This window comes from Paralichthys olivaceus, chromosome 10 (genome assembly GCF_024713975.1).
Source record: "Paralichthys olivaceus isolate ysfri-2021 chromosome 10, ASM2471397v2, whole genome shotgun sequence".
NCBI lineage: Eukaryota > Metazoa > Chordata > Actinopteri > Pleuronectiformes > Paralichthyidae > Paralichthys > Paralichthys olivaceus.
In genome coordinates, this window is record NC_091102.1 from 4746208 (window position 1) to 4768643 (window position 22436).

General features: G+C 42.7%; 1 protein-coding gene and 1 long non-coding RNA gene across 4 annotated transcripts; one reads left to right on the plus strand and one right to left on the minus strand.

Annotated features, from left to right (window-relative positions):
* Window positions 1-745: 745 nt before the first annotated feature.
* LOC109638018 (uncharacterized) lies at window positions 746-9548 on the minus strand. The gene is made up of 3 exons (XR_002203311.2): window positions 8902-9548; window positions 7368-7529; window positions 746-1395 (listed from the first exon to the last, which is right to left on the minus strand). It is a non-coding gene; the product is annotated as an uncharacterized lncRNA (long non-coding RNA).
* Window positions 8710-22411, plus strand: rnf17 (ring finger protein 17). 3 transcript variants are annotated; one of them, XM_069532891.1, is made up of 38 exons: window positions 8710-8936; window positions 9600-9712; window positions 10030-10127; window positions 10217-10295; window positions 10495-10584; window positions 10668-10771; window positions 10858-11026; window positions 11519-11595; window positions 11835-11909; window positions 12181-12473; window positions 12594-12683; window positions 12845-13003; window positions 13430-13601; window positions 13780-13921; window positions 14118-14305; window positions 14422-14551; window positions 14664-14826; window positions 15195-15310; window positions 15538-15655; window positions 15757-15874; window positions 16251-16493; window positions 16682-16829; window positions 17111-17223; window positions 17332-17422; window positions 17607-17728; window positions 17948-18149; window positions 18322-18433; window positions 18538-18701; window positions 18833-18952; window positions 19277-19357; window positions 19618-19740; window positions 19843-19899; window positions 20168-20278; window positions 20429-20552; window positions 20776-20911; window positions 21385-21568; window positions 21654-21779; window positions 22096-22411. In XM_069532891.1, the coding sequence occupies exons 1-37, from the start codon at window positions 8870-8872 to the stop codon at window positions 21747-21749; spliced, it is 4788 nt and encodes a 1595-aa protein (XP_069388992.1). In that variant the 5' UTR covers window positions 8710-8869; the 3' UTR covers window positions 21750-21779; window positions 22096-22411. The 3 variants fall into 3 exon arrangements, with proteins under 3 accessions (XP_069388992.1, XP_069388993.1, XP_019956334.2); XM_069532892.1 differs by having other exon boundaries at window positions 8711-8936; window positions 10858-10981; window positions 21654-21788; XM_020100775.2 differs by having other exon boundaries at window positions 8712-8936; window positions 21654-21788.
* The last annotated feature ends 25 nt before the right edge of the window (window positions 22412-22436 follow it).

The window sequence follows — 22436 nt, forward strand, 5'->3', positions numbered from 1 at the left end:
CCTTGCAGCTGTTTGTCACTCACAAATCCGAATTAGCTCACAGTGGTTTTAAATGATAAGTGTACAGAAGCTGTTCAGATGTTCACCTCTCTCATGCACCAGCATCCTGAGAATGAAGTCGCTCTCAGTATAATATCAATATGTTTGGAATGACCTGACAGGCTTTTTATAAAACAGATCCCAGCGTCTGTTTACCCCACCGAGTCTCCGGGTGCTGATCTTTTCATTACACTGATATGCATCCCTCTGAGTCACATACACAAGTACACACACGCATGACTGTGTGTGTGCGCAAAGCGATGTGCATATCCTCGCCCACGTGCTCCAGCACTAATGCAGCTAATGCCAACGCAGGAAACAAGTGCAGGGCCCGAAGCTGGCAACGCAGGAGCTGCACACTGGAATTAACACGAGGGGACGTCCACTGGGGTCACGTTAGCTGCGTTAGTGATTACGCCAGTGCCAGTGGGTGATGAAGGACCATTTATGGAAGCATATGAAACGTGACTGGCAGAGAGCAGCTCTGAGAGACAGGCTGAGCAAGGGGGCAGCAAGGTCAACTCAGAGAGCCTGTAGAAATCAAAAAAAGACAACAAGATGGAAAAGGAAAGAAAAAGGGAGGCGATGCAGAGAAACGTGGGCCCCAACATGTGGACTGGTACAGCAGGAGGAGGGATGATGGAGGAAAGTGAGATTGGATTAACTAAATTGATGGTGGAGCAACTTTTATGAATATCACCTTATTCCAACATCTCCACGATGAGTTTGGATATGTTGACCAGAATCATTGGCTACAAAATAAAACCCATTTGATTTGCAATTGTTGTTGTTGCAAAAGTTGCACTACGATACAAAAATCCCAGCAATGCTTCACATGCCACACATTTCTTTGTAACCGCTGAGAGAAGCTCCTCTGATGTTCAACGACTTAAAAGACGATGATGAAACGTGAAAAATATGAGTTTCTGTCATTCTGAGGGAAACAACTGCTAAACGTGAAGTTTTTAAATTAGAATAAAGAATATATGACCAACAATAGCATCTTCCCTGAATGCTTTATTACTGTGTAGACTTGTAGCAGACTCACACAGATTCACCTCAGAGGAGGAGACAACAACAATTATTTCTGATTGTGTAACTGCAAATCTGACATTTTAGGAAGTCCTTCTGTCGTTCTCCAGATTACAGGGCTGTGAGTGCGCTGGTGACATGGCGCCACACTTCACCACCGCATTAGACTTTCGTCACCTCCGAGACACCCACCCAGGTGTTTCACTACGGCCACTGTCGCGGTTTATTGTGGCTCTGACTGACAGGGAGGCGGTTCTGCTCTCGCTCAGGGGTGTTATTATGGTTGTAGGCTTGGCAGCCAATGGCATTGCTGTCATCGTCTGTCTGCAGTGAAACACGCACAGAGAGAGAGAGAGAGAGACAAAGGGATGTTTGAGATGACAGCAGTAAACAACAAAATTCCACATATATAGATATATAGTGTGTGTGTGTGTGTGTGTGTGTGTGTGTGTGTGAGTGTGTGTTTGAATCATCTTTTCTGCCATTTTTTCACTTTCCCCAAATCAAGACCAATTAGTCATCTGTCAATCATTGGTAAAATAAGAACAAAGTCCTGTCAGATTAATGCTTCTTTTTTAAAAGTGACTCAGTTCTGTTAAATGTTTGCGATGAAAGTCTCCATCTTTGGGAAAAAACAAGTTATTAAGCTATGAACGTGGAGGTTCAGTACCAAGAAATCTCTTTCACCATCTCCCCTTCACAAAACATATTTCAGGTTTCATATTTCATGAGCCGCTGGACTGGCTGCTCATTTCCAGAGCCAGCTTTCCCTTCATGTGTCCAAAACTATCACACTCCTGCCTCTGGACCAGGTGTGTGTTTGTGTGTGTGTGTGTGTGTGTGTGTGTGTGTGTGTGTGTGAGACTTCACTGTAAATCTAAACAACAGTTGTGATGATGAACAGGGTCTCATGTTTCTTTTACTTCACAGCGAACAAGACAAATCATGGTGTTCACAGCCTCTTCAAGCTTTTGAATTTTCCGAGCTTTGAAGCTTCACTCAGAGACAGAAACAGAAACCACTGAGTCCTGCCAACGAGTGCAGGTGTGTGGCTTCTGCCCCACTTCCCAAGAAAGGAAGGAGAACCTGGTCAATGTAGGACGACGATGATGATGATGATGGTGATGTGTGGACGTGTTAATAGCTCTGGTTTGCTAACATCTTCCATGTCTACGGTAAAATCCCTGGACTTGCTCCCTGGTGTTATATTCGAAGTTCCAGGAATCAGTGCCTGTGCAGATTGATGTAAATGAGGTTGATGTCTGTGATTCTTGTCATCTCAGTATATAATTGGAGCAATGTTTGAACATTTTAGAGTTCAGCTTACGGACGTAAGGGACGGTGTTGTCAGGCTGTCTGTCCATATACATCCTACACCTGTGAACACAAAATCTCAAAAACGCCTGAATCTTTTCAAACTTGGTACGAATTGGACTCACAGATTAATTGGATCTTGGTTTTGTCATTTGTCACTCAAAGATAAACTGAACTGAATGAATCTGAAAAAAAAAAGTGTGTCGACTGAAACTACACTGGATGGCAGTAATTGTAGTTTTGTGTATTATTGTTGGACACAGCTCTTGAGTTTTCTGTTCTAAATTTAATAAGAGAATAATATAACAATTCTTTTCAATTTAATTTGGTTACAATTCCATGAAAGACAGACATTAAAATGGTTTTCTGAGAAACCAAAAAAACAGCTGAAATACGTCCACACGTGCTCGACATGGGCTTTGTGGGTTTCTCTGTGTTAAATTCCAGGTGAGTCACACGAGCAGCAGAGTGTGTCATGCAGGAATGGTGAAGGCGGGAGACCTCGACGTATGCCAAACATCTGATGATGGAATGCGTCCCAGTTGACTTATGTCTCCTGACAGATGTCACCTGCCGATGAACAGGAATCTGTCAGCGGGGCGTTTTATCATCAGTCAGGGAGGACAGAGACGAGGACAAGATGAGAGGAGACATTTTTTCTTCTGATTGTGTACTTTGTCCTTCTTAATGAATTAAGTGTTTTTTTGTATTAGAGTCTTGTGATAAGATAAATCTGCCAACACTGACTTTGCCGTCCATCCAACCTCTTCATCCCTCCGATCGCCCACCCAGAAGGATCGAGGGTCTCACGGCCTCAGTCCCACCACCAGGGCAGCTGACAAGTAAAAAACATGTGCACACACACACATAAGCACACTATCACACTTAATGCATGTTCTTTCTCACACACACACACAGTCAGAAGTATCTCTCTCTCACACACACTCCCACGTAGATCTGAACTCTCTGTGCCGACCCCCGCCTCACCCTGAGAAATGTGCCATATCGATGCTGAGAAGCAGGTCAAGCATTCTGTAAGTGCAGCAAAGTGAGATAATTGTAACATAGACTGCTCTCGGCTTACTATTAAAACACTTCCCCTCCCCGACCCCCCAAAGATCACCCAGTCTCCGCCTCCTTCAGATCCAGCCCTCCTTCACCCGTTCAAAACAACCTGCTTTTCTGAGGGCGTCAGGTCTCCGGCGCAAGAGGCCGAGCGGCGGCGGTCGTGATCTGATCGTTCTGGGGATGGACAGGCCGTGAAATTCCCTGCGACAGAGCGAGGAGTGAGCCGAGCTAACGAGGAGCCTGATTGGTCTGATCTCTCACTCTCTCCCACCTTCTTCCCCTTGATGTGGATCTGTGTGATGTTCGACGGGTATTAGGTCACAGAGGCGGCAAGGCCGGTCTTAAAAAACATGCCGGCTTTTCTTGTCACTCCCAACGACTGGTACCCCGTCCTCCACCCACAACCACCACTATACCGCCTCTTAACCATTCCTTTGAACCTGAGGGGCTGAAGGGTTGAGGGACCCAGGAAGCATGACCAAGACTGATCAAGCACATGTGAATGTATGTGACTGAGCACACAATGGGTTCACAGGCAGTATCCCTAACTTTGGCCTGTTTTTTAAAGGCCTTCTGTGGCCTGGTGCCCTCTTTTAGTGGAATGTGTGCTGCTGGTACCAGTTTGTTGCAGGATTAAAACCACAGACTTTGAAGTGCACTGAGTGACCAGTTTGCACACTCCAATGTGATCCAATACAACAGCCCTGTAATAAATACGGCCTGTGTGAACTAATAGAGCTGATACATTGCAGGAGTGGAGAAGAGGAGAAGTATTAAAGTATTTTAGGGATTAGAATCAGCTCTTTCAACAATAGAGAGAATGTTCATTCAGGTTTTTTGTGTTTCTTCTCCCAGAAATTACATTCAGGCAATGAGGATATGGTTTTAATTTACACATCTGGAAAGTCATAAATACAGTTTGTTGATACTGAAAATTTCAGTATAATGTTTATAGTAACAAAACAACTGATAATGCCTCTGAACATAATCCCCAGATGCAGTTTATTTGTGCATCAATGGAAATTCTAGGTGAAGACTTGCGGTTTGATTCCAGGGGCTGGAACAATAGAACTACACAGCAACTGTATCCTGGGCTGCTTGTGTTTTCTGTTTGTGAATCGAAAACCTGAGTTAAGCTAAAGAAAATACTGAGATATGCAAAATTATGAAAATTGAGTCGAAGCACAATACAGCTTTGCAGACAATACATTGTTTAGAGCTGTGGTGTTACTGTCAGTGGGAGAAACAAGACTGAACTATAACATAACTATCTTCTAAATATCCTGGTAACTCATTGAATGGACCATCGTCGACTGCAGAACATTGGAGACGTGGTTTTTCAAACTGGGAGAAAATGGGGAAAGACCCAAAAAACGAACAAAACACCAAAATGTTCCATAGAACTGAGCCAAAACACGAACAATGGAAGTAATCTCAACAGAAACTGAATATTTTAACTAGTAGGCAGGAGTGTTTATTGTAGGATTATTGCACTGCATTGCATTGCAGCAAACTGACCTCTCTGTGGTATCTGTGGTCTCTGATTCTAAAAAGTGAGTAAAAACGATAGAAAATTATACTGGTATGTACAAAGACTGGAAAATCAAAGTGTGTTGGGACCGGACGTAAAACCCAGACCCAGACCTTCAGGGCTTCTACCGAAAAGGCCACAAGCCTTAGAAATCACTTGCAGGAAATCTGTAATTTACGGATATAATGGGTGCATTTTCAGCATATTGTGAAAAAATATCCCCCACCCCCAAAATATCATTGTGCATCATGTGTATTGGTGCGGTCACATCACATGAAAAAGAGCATTTCTGTTTGTGTCAGCTGACCTGAATCTGATTATTACCACTCACAGGCAGAGATAATGTAGATTAAAGAAAAGCAGACTTCAGAGACACAAAGCAAAGAAATAAATACGAATGTGGGAATCAATTTGTTTCGGATTAAACGAAGTAAATCGCAGGTAGTGCAGCTTTTAAGTCTTTGAAAAATTGAAAATATGATTCATCTTTGTGTAAGAGCAGGTTTTTCAGACAAAGAGAGGAGGGGAGGTACAAAGAGACTGGCATTTGCCATCGCCCCTGCTCTTTTCCCGGTGTGACCAAGTGGCCTGCGGAGGAGGAGGAGGAGGGGGGGGTAACCACTTAAAGCCAATCCATGAGTCTCCTGGGCCTTGTGTCTGCTGGCCTCTCCTTGTTTTTGGATGGATGATGGAAGAGGCTCCGGCCGCATCACGCTTGCACAGCTAATGGGTCAAAGACTCGGGAAGATAAAAGGTTTCTCGATGGAAAAAAAAAAAATCTATATGTCAGATGTCTGCTGAAGTAGCATCAAGGTGGATGATGTCTTCTTTAATGCACTGCTTTTTCACCTGATTGCATCCTGGTGGTTTTCAGAAGACGTCTGACTCCGAGGATTCTATCCTATAAATTCAATACTCTTGTCCTGTTGGGGGGAAACAAAGGACTCGTGGGGGGAGGGGGTACACATATAGACGGCTTCCTATAGACATCATCTCCTGTCACATGAGATGACCCACAATAAATGATTCAGGAAATAGCTGGATGTTAACAATGAGACGGATGGATGGTTGTGCAAAGCCTGTGTGAGACATCAGGAGAGAGCTAACGAGGCGACGCATCTTAATTAAGAACATCATTAATGACTAAGTGATTTGATAGGGGGTTTGTTTTGGGTGGGGGGGTGCAGGAGGGTTATTGTTCCTATGGAAACACGAGGGAAATCACCCGAGGACGGGAAGTGACCCACATTTGGGAAGAAGGAAGATAGGGGGGCGACCCCCATTCCCCCTAACTGGCACCCCCACATGCCCCCCTGGGCGGCCCACTGATTGGTTCATTACCCACAGTGAACACGTCTCCTAACCCCCACCCTAGTACACAAACACATACCCTGCGCCCTGTCAACCCCACCCCCCACGCCCAGTCTGTCTATGATCATCCTGACCAATGTCCAGATTCCTTCAGATTCATACATCGCTCCACTCTCTCCCCGTCTGCTGGAATGCCGACCGCAGGACAAAGAGATAATTCACATTCTTTGACGTAAAGTTTACAATATCGATCCACACACAAGGTAGAGATGAATCAATGGAGAACGCGTTTTTTTATTCATTAGATTCTTCTAAGAAGATGTGACTTTATTTTTCATTGGTCTGTAAATTAAGTAACACGAGCAATAATGGATCAAAACAGATTTTCTTATTGATTCGATTTCATTGATTAGGTCGGATGTGAAGATGTGATTTTATTGTCTTTGGTCTAATGACAGTGAACTTCACACGGAAAATGCAATGTAGTGGCTGTTTAATGGAAAAACATATCTGCACATACTTATTTGTTTATTCTGTAAATGCAATTGAGCCTCTCAAATACTCATCTAAACAAATAACCATTCAGTGAAGGAGAAGATTGGACACTACCATTAAATATGAATTTCTCATTGGATTCTTTACACCAAACAAATAAAGGATAATAAAAGACGGTTTGTTCTTTTATTTTGAATGCTTATCTCCTGTATATATGAGAACTTGGATATGTTAGTCTGTTGTGTTTCACTACATTGGGCCGATGTGTTAAATTATCTTAAACATGTGTCGTCTATAGGCTACTTTTCACCTGCGGGTGTTTTGTCACCTCACACCAACAGGATCTACTTTCACCTCAGATAAACACCTGGAGCTTCACATGTATAATATGTATTTGTTGAGGTTGGTGTTGTGCTGTTAAAACACATGAATTTCAAGTTGTTCTTTGGGGCTGCATCCTGCCACCTCCACATGGAGAGACCCCTCGCTGATGAGCTGCACTTTCATTACCCCCTCCAGGGATTTGGGTGTACAATCTCTGAAGGTTAGAGTTTTGACCGTGTTGCAGATGATTTACCTTTCCCATCTGATGTCTGTGCCTCCCTGTGCTCCATCGGCTGTCACCCTGGGTTACTGCTGCTTCGCTGGATGGCTGCCCATTGTCCTCAGGCGGGGGTGCTCCTGGCAGCTGCGCTCAGAGGAGAGCGCCGACATGTTGCCGTTGAGTCTGCTGCGGAGCCTTGTAATTGGTTGAAAAGGAAACAAAAGAATATCACACACAGCACAACATGCAAAAGGAGTGTATGTTGTGATTGTTAAAAGAGTTTTATTGATCTTTACTTTGGTTTTTTAAGATGTTACACAAAAAAAACAAAGAACCAAATCACTGCATAATGTGCTGATGTATATTCACTGCAAAATATCCTTTAATAAAGTATCTCATTGAATCATATTTACATTTTCATGTTTTTATTGAATTGCGTTGAATAGTTTTTTGACTTTGCATTGATTTCAATGTCTCTGTACAGCACCTTTTAGTTCACGCACACGGCTTGATAAGTCTTAACATCCATTTCCACTCATTGTCACAGACGTGGATACAGCCTAAAACACCGTGGTGTAAATTTTATGGTGTGAATATGGTGTGTGAATTTAGTCGTAATTATCTATCGCCTTTTCAATCTCAGTATTGTACAACACATTTTAATGAACAGATGAAGATAGTAAAACAATATTCTGGTTTAAATGATGCAAGTTCATCAGCTTCAATTCAGACACATAAAAATCATTGGTACTACAGAAAGTCCCCGTGCATACATAAAGATAACATCACCTGTAATGACTTCCCCATGATCCAAAGACAAGGGGGAATTGTGATGCCAGAGGTTTTTTTAGAGCTTCTATTCTACAGAATAATTTAAAAAAGAAAATGTGTCAGCTGCTCTTTGTGAAACCATCCTCTTCTGGTCCACGTGTGAGTGCCTCAGTCTTTGGCGCCCTCCAGTGTTTGACAAAGGGTGTTTCTATACACGTGTTAGTGAGGGAGGACTAGATAGGCTTAACATGAAGATCTGAGGTTTAAAGTTGAATTTTGTGTAATTAAACAAGCATTTAGACTTATTTTTTTCTTTATTGTATAAGTATTTTTTTTTAATCTTGTGCTCATCTCAACAAGTTACTATAAAGTTGTGCACAGGGAGTTAAAATAGTAGTAATAAATGAATATAGTGAGGAAACGTCTGCCTGAAAACTAAAGTGCGTTTCTAACTTTTAAGACTTTAAACTCTCAGATATTATGATTGAAACATGGTCTTTCCATCATCTGAGCCCGTTGTCCTTTCAGCACAGCAACCGATCCCTGACAGTCCTGCGTCTCTGTGCAGAAGCGACAAGAATGTCCTCGTGTCCTGAATCTTTCTGAAGAACTCCTGAAGGCTCCTTCGTGTTTGAGAAGAATTATTTGCCTCTTTCCTTCGCGGCTTCCGTAACACGCCGCTGACCCCTGAACGCACCTGCGCGGGTCCACGTGACACCCGAAGGACCGAAAGTGAGGAGAAACAGATTCACACAAAATAAAAAATGGACACGAGGGAGAAAGCCTCAGCTGTTACCTGCAACTCGTGCGGAGAAGTCTTCAGTCTGCCCGGTACAACCTTCTCCACCTCGTTCTGAGAGTTAATAAAGTGACCCGCGGCCGAAACGAGCCTGTGAGCTAACGAGGAGAATCATGCTAACGAGGAGGCTAGCTAGCTAACTAGCAAGGCGGCTAAAAGAAGTCTGCCAGCTCGAGTCTTTTTGTGGAAGTTAATTCATGTTTTAAATGTTGATGTTTGAACGCGCGAAATTCACACAATTAACCAAATGATGCAACATCGACGAACACCATCTGTGACTTCGTTAATCAGAGGCTGCGGGCAGAGTTAGCTTCTAGCTAAGCTAATGCTGTGAAGCGCCCGGTTAGAAGTTAATGTTGCGCCCAAAGATAAACAAGTGATTTCACCGGATTGTTCATATGATTTAATTGTTATATTTGGAATAATTGACAAATCAAAATGTCCTACAGTCGCTGGGGATGTCCTGTTTTTTCTGACCACCTTCGTTAAATCTATAGATATTAAATGTATGTGCACATTCAATTATTATTTAATGGATTTTAAACAATTTGACAAAATGTTAGCAGAAGTTATTATTTTAATGTACACAAAGACATTATACACTTGTATGATTTAATTTACAGCGACCCTAAAACTGCTCATGATGTCATCGTATACACTGATACTGTGTGAATCCTGATTTTGTGGTTTTTCAGAGGATCACACTGATGGAAACCTCCCTCGGACTCTTCTGTGCGGTCACATCTTCTGCACCGCTTGTCTGCTGTCCATCCAGTGTGACGGCGTCATTAGGTGTCCTGAGTGTGAGGTAACAACAACAGTGGTCAGTCAGTGGTCGCACTTTCAATTATCCACCTTTGTGATTGCAGTACAAACCGATCAAAAGTGTGGCAAGAGATGCAACATGTGAAGGGCTGTGGTTCTATCATAAATGCACGATTAGACATTTCTCAGTGCTTTAGTGGCTTTATCTCGTAGCTGTGAATATATGCTTTGTGTTTAGTGTTGTCAGACTTTTATATAAATGCACAACATTTTTTAGTTGACTCAGCTTCCCATGGTAAATAGAATTTGTGATCTGCATTAAGCTCTGTATGTGATGTGTTATAACGTCCCTCTCTGCAGGTTGACTCCACCCTTCCCGAAGGTGGGGTGTATTATCTGCCAGAGGACAGCAGGATCATTGGCCTCATCTACACGGCTAAAATGAACAAGATGAAAAGGTGTCGTGTAATCAGGTTGAGTAATAGGTATTTTAAGGAGAGCAGGTTTTTACTTTTTATTATGTCTTTGGTGTTGTCGTCTCCTGTAGCCTCCAGTGTGACAGATCAAAGAATCGCAAAAGGATCAAGCCCATGTTATCCACTGACCTTGATGGGAATACGGAGCAGGTATGTTGAGGTCTCTAAAGACTCACTGAGGTGTAGAGGTTTTGCAGAATGTCTGATCAGAATTCATGCTGTTGATTATGCTAAGTGGTTTTGTGGGGGAAATGTTGGTCATGGGTGATTTTACCTCAGATAAATGGAGTGTTTGGTGCCTGAATTTAAATGATTAACATGATTAAACTTCTGGTTATGTTTAATTCAGCCAGATGACATCAAGAAGATTGAGAGGACAGTGGATGAGGCATTGGTCCAAGCTGCAGATAATCTTGCCCAACTGAAACACATCCACGAGGTGAAAACTTCCCCAGATCCCAAAGAAACTCAACGTAACTTAGATGACTTTTTTCCCATCGTGTCTGTATTTCATCTGTGCAGACTCTGACTGCTGGTCAGGCAGAACAGGTGAAGAGAGAGAAAGCTCGGCTGGCAATGGAGATCAAGCAAGTTGCAGACAAGGCTATGCATGCAATCCATAAGTGGTATGAACAATACCAGTCAAAAATACTTGAAGCCGTCTAATTTGATATTGACTTTATCTTGATGCCTGTTACGTCTTTGTCCACAGGAGGGACGTGCAGTTGAATCATTTGTCAAAACTGGAGGCACCATCCTCCACCAGCCAGGCAGGAGTGTGCCGTGTCCAGGAGAGAATCAAGGCCCTGGAGATCGCCATGAAGATGGCCAGAGAAGTACGACGCATCCCCTTCCTGGGGCAGTACTGTATCCTGGATAATGTATGAAATTTTACTCTTTTATACATCCAAACCATAGATTGTATATAAAGATGGAGGACACAAACTTCACCTCCTCCGTGTTAATTGATCAATAAAAAGTCAAAGTTGATTTTTTCTTGAAGATGGCTACTGTCGTTGTAGATTGTTCTTATCACACTGATGTTTGTTCAAGCGCTCATGTTTCTGATAAGTTTGGTTTTAATTTGCTATTTGTGTCGATGATTTACAGCTGAGACTGACTCCATTGATGTGTGTGTGTTTCTGTGGGACATTGATCATCTGGCTCAACGTCAGCAGCACAAAATGGTTGATATTCATATCCTGGATATTTCAGCTTCATTTGTGAACATCGGGAGGAAGTGGAGACACAATTATCATCTTTATGTACAGTCTATGATTCAAAGAGATTCATTGTGAGCACACAGTGCATAGCCAGATGTTTTAAAGCTACCATTTGAAAATGCCGGTGACGTCTGTGTTTGTGTGTGTTAGATTCTGGAGACATTGAAAGCTCCTGTGGATAAGCAGACCTTCGATATGAAAACCATCACAATGGATTCTGGAGTGAGGTTTGTTACTTAAAGATTTTTTTATTATGTTCCATTCTTACAAGTGCTATTTCAAAACCAGCATAAACAACAATAAAAAGTCCAATGCTTTATACAACTTAGACAATTGTTAAACATCACAGCACCTGCCTGAATAAGAGACTTCTTTATATATAAATAAATATATGTATGTGTAAACCTGATGGACATTAGCGTCTGACTATTAATCTTGAACTTGTTTATGAACGTTTCTGTGACAGCTGTGTTCTACAGTCAGAATGTCTCCACCGGAGTCTGGCATTGTCTCTGAAGTTGGAAGTCAATAACCCAAAGAAGTGAGTTCATGAATCTCATCCTGTGTCATTTAGATTTATTATAAGTTTGTGCCCCTGTTTTTGTCTATCACTCACATGAAACACCTCAACAGACAGAGGAGAGTTGAGGAGTTTCTTATCAGTGCCAGAACAGTGTTCTACTGTACATTCTTTAATTCAAAATTTAAATGTATTCATTAGAAAAGCCAACATTTCGTTTTAAGTCTTTCATTTTTTTTAAGAATACTGCCCAAAATACTTTTGCTGTATTTCCTTCTTGTTTTCTTTTTAGCTTGTCTGAGTCTCTACTTAAAGGCCACCAGCCAGGCAGCTTCAACAGAAAGTCGCCTCTGTTCTGGACCGAGGGCAGAAAGAGAAACTGTACCTCACCCAGACGAGGCAAGCTGCCCCCCCCACAAAGACAGGAACAGGAGAGCAGTGGAGCTGACAGTTATTCGCCTCAAAGCTCCTCTCAAAGCCCCCAACCTTGTCGCAGGCTCAACCTTTCTGCCCATGGCTCAAACTTGGACGTTGGAACTCCAGATGTAGTTATAGAGGAGCTTGTAGATGTGGGAAAACAATGTGGTGGGTTGCCTTTTTTGTTAATCATATCCAAATGATGCCAGTTCCAATCAGAACATTAAATTCCACAGGATGGACACAGAAGAGAAGCCAATTTTGTAAATTTCTCTTGTCTTCCTGCAGCCCCCCCACCCACTGGCCCTGAGCTGGCTAATGACAGAGGGAGAATCCCCAAGAGAAGGAGAAATCTGTTTTTTAGCAACAAGAGAAATGGTAGGGAGCGGCAACAGATTGGGTGCGAATATAAAACAACTCTTATTATTTACTTTTTTCTTATTATTAAAAAACACACTTCTTGATGAATGAACATAATAACCCCACATTTCCTTTGTTATTCCCTTTCCCCATCATTGTTCTCTTACCTTCATTTCTAGTCACCCAGTGGGTGGTGGTGACCCACGTTGTGAATCCAAGTCACTTCTATGTGTGCTACTTGGCCGAGAGGAGGGACAGCATGGTCCTGTCCAAGAGGATCAACCAGTTTTGCAGCAGAGAAAATTGCTACTTTACTTCCAGTGATTCAGTGGAGACTGGTGTGTATGTCACTCCTCTAAATGATGCAAACACGTTATTGTCATCGGGTAAAGTCTTCATGCTATTAATGTTGAGCAAGACAAAAAATTATGTGACGTATAGTAAGAAGAAAAATTGTATATAATGGCAACATGAAGTTAGGAGCCTTAAGTGCAAGAGCAAAAGCTAGATATAGATGCAGTGTGTTACAGAAGTTGACGCAACTAACTGATAAGAATTAGAGGTTCTCTAATTGCTGCTGTATACAAAATCATTTTATTTTTCTGCTCCGGGACAACAAATCAACTTAGCAACTTCAGTCCTCTCTTTATCTTTGAGGTTCCCACCAAATCATTAAATGAATGCATCACACAACAGTCGTCTCCTCAGAGTAAAACATACTTTGCATGTGTCTGAGCCTTTTTTTCCTCTCTGCTCCTCTTCAGGCTCTTTGATCTTTGTGAAGTGGAAGGAGGGGCTGTGGTGCCGAGCCAGTGTGGTTGAAATCCTGCAGAGTGGCTGTGTGGAGACCGTGAAAACCTGCAAGGTCACGCGGCTCGCCAATGTCCGAGTCTTCTTCCTTGAAAATGGCCTCACTGAAAATATCACCATAAAGAGGTACAGACACAAATAGATTGGTATACACTTTGTGTTTCCAACGTTTTCTGAAAGCATCTATTTCTATAGAGCTTTTATATATTTCAGTTTCCCTACTAATTCACTTATTTGTTTGTAAAGAATCTTCTGCTCAACTTATATCAAATACATCCTCCAATCTTCTGTTGCACCTTTTCAGAGAGGAGGGGGCTCCTGAGTCTTCACTGAACACTGTGAACAATCACCTGAGGAAGGTGGTTGAGGCAGTAAATGTGGCACTGGGTTGCTTTGCTCCTCAGGCCATCAGATGTTCTCTCAAGGACCTGGTCCCGTATGACCTGGTAAGATAACTGAGATGTGTTTGATCAGATCATTTCCATTTTCCCTCTCAGATGCAAAACTGATGATGTTTTCTTATGTCGTGGAGATGAAGATAAGGAAAAGTGCCTGTTTGTGTTAAATTATATTTTTCTTTACAAAAAGCAGCAGCAGCAGCAGTAGGAGGCGTGTTCACTGTGTGTGTGTTTGTTCGTGTAGACAAAAGGCTGGAGCAAAGAGGCTGAGGTGGAATTCCGCAATGTGGTTGGCTTTGCTGCCGTGGAGATGAGGCCTTTGGGTCAGGACAGAGACGCTCTGTTGGTGGACCTGAGGAAAGTGCCCATGGACCAGCCCAATGACACGCCCATCTCTGTCAGAGAGTACCTTGTTTTTATTGAAGTGGCCAGGTGCTCACCTACAAGTTACCTGAACAGATTCAGAGTCAAATTCAGACTTTTTGAATATCAAGCCTGACTATAGAAGTGTTCTTACTTTTGCTGTGCTCTTTCAAACCTGCCGATAGGTTTTACTGTCCAGTGACGTTGAGCAGGAGACCCCTGCTCTTCTACCCTCCCGTCTATCCCACAAGCAACACAGCGCTCAATGCCGTGGTGTCCCACATCAACAACCCTGGTGACTTCTACATCCAGCTGGTACTGAATATACACAGCGAAATAAACATACATGCACTGTCACTATCTTGTGGGTTCAGAAGAGAAAATATGTTTAGTCTTTTAAGGAGATTCTGCCCTTCGCTCTGACCAGGTTGACAACATGGAGTCCCTGTTACTGTCCGACAAGCTCCAGGATTGTTACAATGCGACATCAGTGGCTGGACAAGATGACCTCAACATCTACTGCCCTTCGATAGGACAGGCCTGCGTAGCCCGCTATGATGACAAGTTGTGGTACAGAGCTCAAGTCATGGGTGAGGGTTCATGTATGCGCATGTTACACTTTGATTAGAAGTATTTCTCATCAGTGTATTTTATGTTCATGAAAGTTTAACCAGAGGGTCCATTGAATGAAGCCTGGTTTTGTCATGTCTATACGAGGGTTGTCCCAAATTTGTTTGGGTGAATTTGAATTATAAAGAAACATTTATTATTATTTTAATACAGATGTGCATTTCCCAGCTGAAATCAGCTCTTGTAGTTAAATGTGTTGGATGCAGGAGACGTGAGGTGTTTACATTACATCATACAAGATTTACATTCTCTACGAGGTGGGCGACTTCAAGTCAATATCACAGTTATTTCAAACTTTTGCTTTGATTATGAATGTGTGTGTGTGTAGGTCATCCAGGGGCCAGAAATGTAGAAGTGCTGTTTGTAGACTTTGGCAATATCCAAATATTGTCAGTCAGCGACTTGAGGAGGATCAAGGATGAGTTCTTTGCTCTTCCCTCCATGGTGAGAACATTGATTAGTTCTTGTATCTTTACAGTTACACTCTGATTCCCACTGTAATGTCTTAACTTACACTTCATATAGTTTTCTAAAAGCCAGTTTGCATTATAGTATAATAAGATATTGACATTTTGAAATCATACGCACATTACACATTTTATTTTTACACTTGCCAATCTTGCAGAGCGATGCGATTTAAGTCAACAGGAAGTGTCTCTTGTGCTGTCCAGGCAATCCACTGCTGTTTGTCAGGTGTGATTCCTCTTGACGGAGAAAACTGGAGCGACGCCTGCACCAACAGATTCATCAGCCTGGCTCACGAGAAACTGGTCACTATTGTGTCTACAGGTGCTGCTCGCACAGTTTGGGGCGTAAATTTATTTGTTCTTTAAAAAGAGGATCAGAAGTCTGAATGAGTGTCTGTGTCTTTTATTCTTTTGTATGTTCAGGTAGAAAACGCAAAACTGAACCTCTGTCGGTAAAACTGTTTGTGTCCAGCCTGAACGGGCCTGAAACCGACATTGCCCAGCAGCTGATCACTGAGGAGCTGGCCAGCTTCAAAGAAGAGTAAGATTTAACCGTGTCTTCTATCTGTTGTATTTCTAAGAGTTAAAAAAGACATAATAAATAATAATAAATAACCTCATATGGATTTTAATTGATATTTCTACACAGTTAATAAAACAAGTTGTATGTTGAAGAGCCACATCTGAGGAAGAGCTTAGCCAAATAAGAGCTAAGAGCTTTTTTAGAATGAGATGATTGAAGGAGGGAAAAGCTTGGTGTCTGATTGGAATTGAAACATGCAGATATTCAGCGTAGGAATCAAAATTTAAAAAGAATGGTATCAAGCCATCCCTATTTAATTTCATCTTTTACTTGTGTACTCGTTTTAGTTTTTTTGCACTGCCCCCCTCTGTCTCCTCCAACTCTTCCCCCCCAGATACAAATCCAAACACTCCAGTTCCCCTGGTGATGACTCCGCCATATGGGACCCTCCACTTGAGCACGGTTCGGCCACAGAGGGCATTGAGTCCCCAGAACAGAAAGACGAGGAGCTGTTAGAGTTTCAGCCTCAGCTGAAGCTCCCTGCTGAACTCAAAGACCTGAAGGTGAAAGTCACCCACGTCAACTCACCGAGCAGCTTCTACGTGCAGCTCACTCAGAACGACTCTCAGCTCAAAAGGTCAGCACTTAAAACAATGATTTGTGTTTTCTTTTTCATTTATAATAAAGATTTCTGGTAAACTACAAAATATCAAGCCTCTTATCACTTATTTATTTTATAAGGGTTTGATAACGTTCAGATATTGGTATCAGCATCGGCCTCAAACATCCCCATCCGTTGGACGCTTATATGTTTGTGTTTTACAGGGTTTGCGAGCTACTGAAGCAGGAGTGTGCCTGCACAGAGCCACAAGATGAGGTGTGGAAGGCAGACATGTCCTGTGCTGCTCACATTAACGGGGTTTGGGAGAGAGGACAGATCTGCTCTGACATCACATCGAGCAACGTTGCAGAGGTAAAATAACCTATACCTAGTGTTTGGCTTCTATTACATCTTTTACAGCAGCTTAACCACTGAATCAGTTTCAGTCCGTTTTAATATTTCTGACCTTGTTCGATGAGACTGTGTTTTATCTTGTTTTGCTTCATTTTGCACAAATATACAGTATTTACAGATTTGTGTTTCCATCATTAACTTAAATCATTTACTGTGTAATCATTTATTATCACTTAAAGCTTGTTTGAACAAGTTGCAGTGATTCATTTTCCTGGTTCACTCCGGCTGCTTGTTACCAGGTGATTCGCTGTGACCATGGCAACAGGGAGAAAGTCCACATAAGCAACCTGCGACCTCTTCCATCCGCTCTGATGGGCTCTCTGGCGCTGGAGTGTGCTCTCACTGATATTAGGTAACACACACACTCAAACGTAGTTTTGTTTTGGGAAATATTTTTGTTTTGGGTCATAGTTCACTTTTTCCTCATCAAGATATTTCGTCTCTCCTTTTCCTGTTTCAGGCCAGCAGGAGGCCGATCCACCTGGACGGCTACAGCCTCCGACTTATTTGCCTACTACTTGACGGGAGCCTCAGCCGTTATGACAATCAAGGTCTTTCCCTCCGTCTCTCCCTTCATCTCTTTCACCTCTTCCTTTTGTTCAAGTGCCAACAACATTTCTTTTATCTACATACTGTAGTTTGTAAAGATCTCTCCCTGTGTTTATCACACACACTTCTTGTCTTTGTTACTGTAGTGACCTAGTTTTACTGTGTCTGTCCTTGTTTTATATCCAGGAGTTGACAGATGAGCGTCCTTTACCCGTCGTCCTCTTCTGCTCCAACAAGACGGGACAGTTGATCAGCATTGCAGAGTTTCTGGCCAACGAGGGCCTCGCCCTCAGAAAGAGGAAACCAAGGTCTGTGCGTGCCACAAGCATGGAAGTGTTTGTGACTACAGTTCTTTATTAATATAAACAACCTTTGCTTTCTGTTTTCCATATAAAGTATATTTGTATGAGGTTTTATTGAACCTTATACATATATTTTTAAGAATCAGTACTTTGTGCCAGTATTAAGTGACTGATAGTTTTTAGTTTTAATAATGCCTGTCTAATTCAGAGTGTGTTTTCTTGCAGAGATGATCTTGTTCAGAAACCAACAGAAACTGATTCACAGTCTCCAGTGAGCGAGACACAAACTCAAGTCTCTGAATGCGAGAAAAAAAGTACAACTAGTCCTCCTCCTCCAGCGCCTCCTCTCGATCCTTTACCCGACTCCCTCGTCTCCGCTCGCATCCCTCCGAAACCAGCCCCCCGCACCATCATGTCTGCTGAGAAGGTGATTACACACACACACACACACACACACACACACACACAAACTTTAATGCAAATCCTGTGAAATATGAAGCAGTTCATGTGAGTAAATTAGTTATATTAGAAAATTAACAGCCCACAGTATTACTTTATGGTTCTGGTTGTGATGTGCATTTGTGTATGTGCGTGAACAGGTGAAGACTCCGTTGTACGACCCCCCAGAGCTGCCATGTGTGGGTCACATCCAGATAAGTGTGTCCACCATCGGAGAGGACGGTCTCATTTACACCAGAACACAAAATGCAGGTGCACATCGGAGTAAATCTTCATTTTGTGGATTCTGAAAATACAATACAACATGATATTTTATTATAGCATAAACAGAGAGTGTGTGTGTGTGTGTGTGTCAGAGTGTCAGTTGGAGCAGCTCAAGGAGAGGATTCAGCAGAGCATGAAAACGCTGCCCAGACAGAAGCCCTACACTTGGAAGTCAGTCCGGGGCTGTGCCGTCTTTGGACCTGACATGTCATGGTGCAGAGGTCAGCTGCTGGAGGTGCTCGGAGGACATGTCAAGGTCTGGAAATCACACACACACACACACACACAAACAAAACATGAACCTTTACCAATCCACCCAATAACAATGAATAGACGCACAACACTGTGTCACTTTATTCCTGTATTATATTGTTTGTGTGTCACCAGGTACAATATGTGGACTTTGGCCACGTGGAGAACATCCCAGTGGTTCATGTGTACCCCATGCTGCTGTGTGAAGACGTTCCTCAGCTCTCTATGCCCTGCCTGCTGCACGGCATCAGCCCTGTAAGAGTTTGTGTGTGTCGGCATAAAAACCACAAAAAGTCATCTGGTCTCAAAAGCACAATTTACTAGCTTTTCAAAGCCTTCATCTTCAGCTAGTAGGACAAAAAAATTCTAAATGAACATTTTATGGAACACATGATCTGAACTTATAAAAATGCAAATGTGTGGTTCTTTTAAAGGTTTAGATGAGAGTTTGTGATCCTGCAAGTTCCCGATATGAAACCTCACGGCAGAGGAGGATGGTTGAATGAGATTGTTGATCTTTCTTGCATCAGGGTTCAGAATCAACCCTTAAAGTCCAACCTTGTTACATCTTTTGCTCAGATTGGCGGCAAGTGGCAGCCGGACGCTGTGGCCCTGCTGAGGGAGCTGTTGCTGAACCGCTGCGTGGACATGCACATCATGGTAAACTTCACACACCTGCCTGCAAACTTCTGTAAATCTTAGAATGATGACTCCTGCTCACAGCACCGACGTGTTGCAGTGATTGGTCTGTAATAATAAAAATAATATATTTGAGTGTAGGAGTGCATCTTGAAGATTTTTCACATTTTGTTGAAGAAAATGTAGAAATAAATTGATTATAATAAATATTCCTCCAGTGGTTTGAGTTGTCAAATGCCAGTAAAGTAGTCTGTGACCCTCAGTGTGTGTTTGTGTGGTAGGAGCTGCCATCTGATCCGAGGGAACCCCTCACAGTTGAGATCTTCCTGGACGGACTGAGCCTCGGCAGGATCCTCTGTCACCATGGACATGCCTCCATGGAAGAGACAGTGTCAGAACAGAAGGTGTGTGTGTGTGTGTGTGTGTGCGTGCTCCTGGTGTTTTGTGTCACCTGATGACGCGATGCTGCCACAGTCAACACAGGAACACCTTGTGTTTCTCTGCAGGGCCCCTCAGTGACGTCTCCTGCCGTCTTCCTGGATGACTGGGACCTTGACACTGAGGTATTGTTACAAGCATGAAAACTGGAAAATGTATTTGAAGAACAACTCACTTATAGAAATTATTTAAAACTAAGGATCAACCTGATGTGGTGACACCGACCAAACCATTTAGTTGTGGATTAAATGAATTTGGTTGAGTATGAGCAGTTGATCATCCAGATGAAATAACTAAACATGAGAGTTAAAGGTTTCATTTGCAGCATCAACCAATACTGAGTAACTTTGTGTCAGTGAAGATCCACTGGATTTTGTGATGCCGTGTTTTCAGGGTTTGAAAGGTCCAGAGGAGCCGATGTTGGGGTCCTTTGTCAACCCACACCTGCCACAGAAGGGAGAGCGGTTTCAAGTCAGGGTCAAGCACCTGAGGACTCCCAGCGAGGTAACTTCTACCTATACTGATCAAATGAGAACTGATGACAGGATGCTAAAAAGATCTGAAAATCCCTGTTTGTTTTTTAGAGCCGGTTATTTACTGCTAATAATGACGCTAAACTACCAAGTGATTCATGTGTCTGTGTTTGTCCTGCAGGTGTTCCTGTGGCCTTTGGAGGGAACAGCAGAGGTGGAGGTGGATGGAGAGAAACTGGATGAGGCTCTGACCAGAATCAATGAAAACGTCACCAGTCTGCAACGACTCACCAACTTCTCTCAAGGTAATGTCTCACAGTTTTCCCTGAACTGTCTCCGGGCAGGTTAGAGCTTTTCAAAACCTTTTAAAGCTGTTTGTTTGAATTGTATGTACATATTAAAATCAAATGTTTTAACACCAGCTGGAAACGAGTGCGACGACAGCAGGTGATCGCAGTGTTGCAGATGTTTCTGTGCAGATGTTTCTGTGAAGTCTGACAGATCTGTTTTTCTGCTCGTGGTTTCCAGGGGCTCCGTGTCTGGCAGAGTACAGCGACGGGAAGTTCTACAGAGCCAAGCTGAAGAATTTCACCACCGTGGAGCCACTCGTGATCATGATCCAACACGTGGACTATGGCTCTGAGGACGCTCTGCCCGTCAGCAAGTATGAGCATCGCACAGCAGGAACAAGTGACTTTCTGAACCAACAACATTGACGGACAGAAAAGAACTCATTAACTTTGGGGTTCGAAACCAGGATTCTTTGTTTCACTTTCATTTAGTAGTTTAAAACTCACTCTCCAGTCTTTATATCACATCTATTGTGATAGAAATCTATGATCATGACAACTCCTCCTCATATTTACAAAGTAAGGACTTTAATTTTATATTGAGTTGAGTTGAGACGAAGCAGTGAAGAGTAGATAACAAGTTTTAAACGTACAGGTTTACTGTGGTCACTAGTAGCCTCCACAGGTCAGCATACAAGTTACTGTCTTCAGGATCGTTCCAGAATTTATCTTCTATCTATCTTCTTTATTTTCTTTAGTTTATATTCTATTTGTTTTATTTCTCTCACTAATTATATCTTAATTTTGTGTGGCTGCTGTGTGGCGTTCTTCCATCGCTCCCCGTCAGGCTGCGTCAGATGCCGGCCGAGCTGCTGAAGTTTCCCATGAAGGCGCTCAGGGTCAAAGTCGCCGGCTTCAAGCCTCCGAGTGTCAACAGGGAGGAGAAGGTTCTGCCCTACAGCCCCAGCTGGAGCGTGAAGGCTGCCCTGGACATGATCGACCTGCTGCACAACATCACAGCCTCTGTCGTGGTGCGAGACACACAGCGACAAAATAAAAAGTCCACATGATGCTGCATCTCACATTGATGCATCTTCCCTCTTGTTGTGTGTTCAGGCGTATGACCCGGAGCTCACAGTTCTGCTGTACAACAAGGACGGAGAGTTGGTTCATCTGCCTCTGGTGAGCAGCGGCTTGGCCGAGCTCGAGTGAAGCAGAGTGAAGATTAAATCCTCGACTCACGTGAGTCATGTGAGTTTTCAGCTTCATTTCAAATCTGAACGTGTTTCATGTTACAGACAACTGTTTGAGTTTCCTGTCAAAATAACTTTCCATTCATTAGACTGTGACTCCTCTCGACTGTTCACGTTAATGTCACAGTTTTTATCGGATTAGAGAGAAAATGAATCTGCTAAACTTTATCAAGTTAATTTCTCTGGTTAGTCTCTCCATTGATTTTCTGTCTGTTCTTAAAACCCAGAGTCTGAGTAGTGAAATGTTTGTTGGACAGAATAAGTATTTGAAAACACACCCTTGATTTTTGGATCTTTTTCCGCAGGTTTACTCGCTGACGTCCTGTTTTGTTGATCATTTCATTCGACTGCTGTTTTAAGTTTTATCATGATGCAGAAAATGTGCACTTGTCTGTCACAGTGTTCTTTTAGAGCAGTGATTCATTTAAAGTTTGTTTCTAACTGTTGTGTTTGAGTGAGATGTGTTGACATTTTGTTTTTGAGTCGTGCCTCGTGAGACTCTGTCTGTTACAGAGTAAAGTCGTCCAACGTTCTGCCGTCAGTTTGCTTTGTAAATAAATATTCAGAGTTTTTCACAGATTATAAATAAAGACGACGGCTCCACCTGGTGTCTGGCTGCAATATTGGTCATAATCTCTGCCTCCTC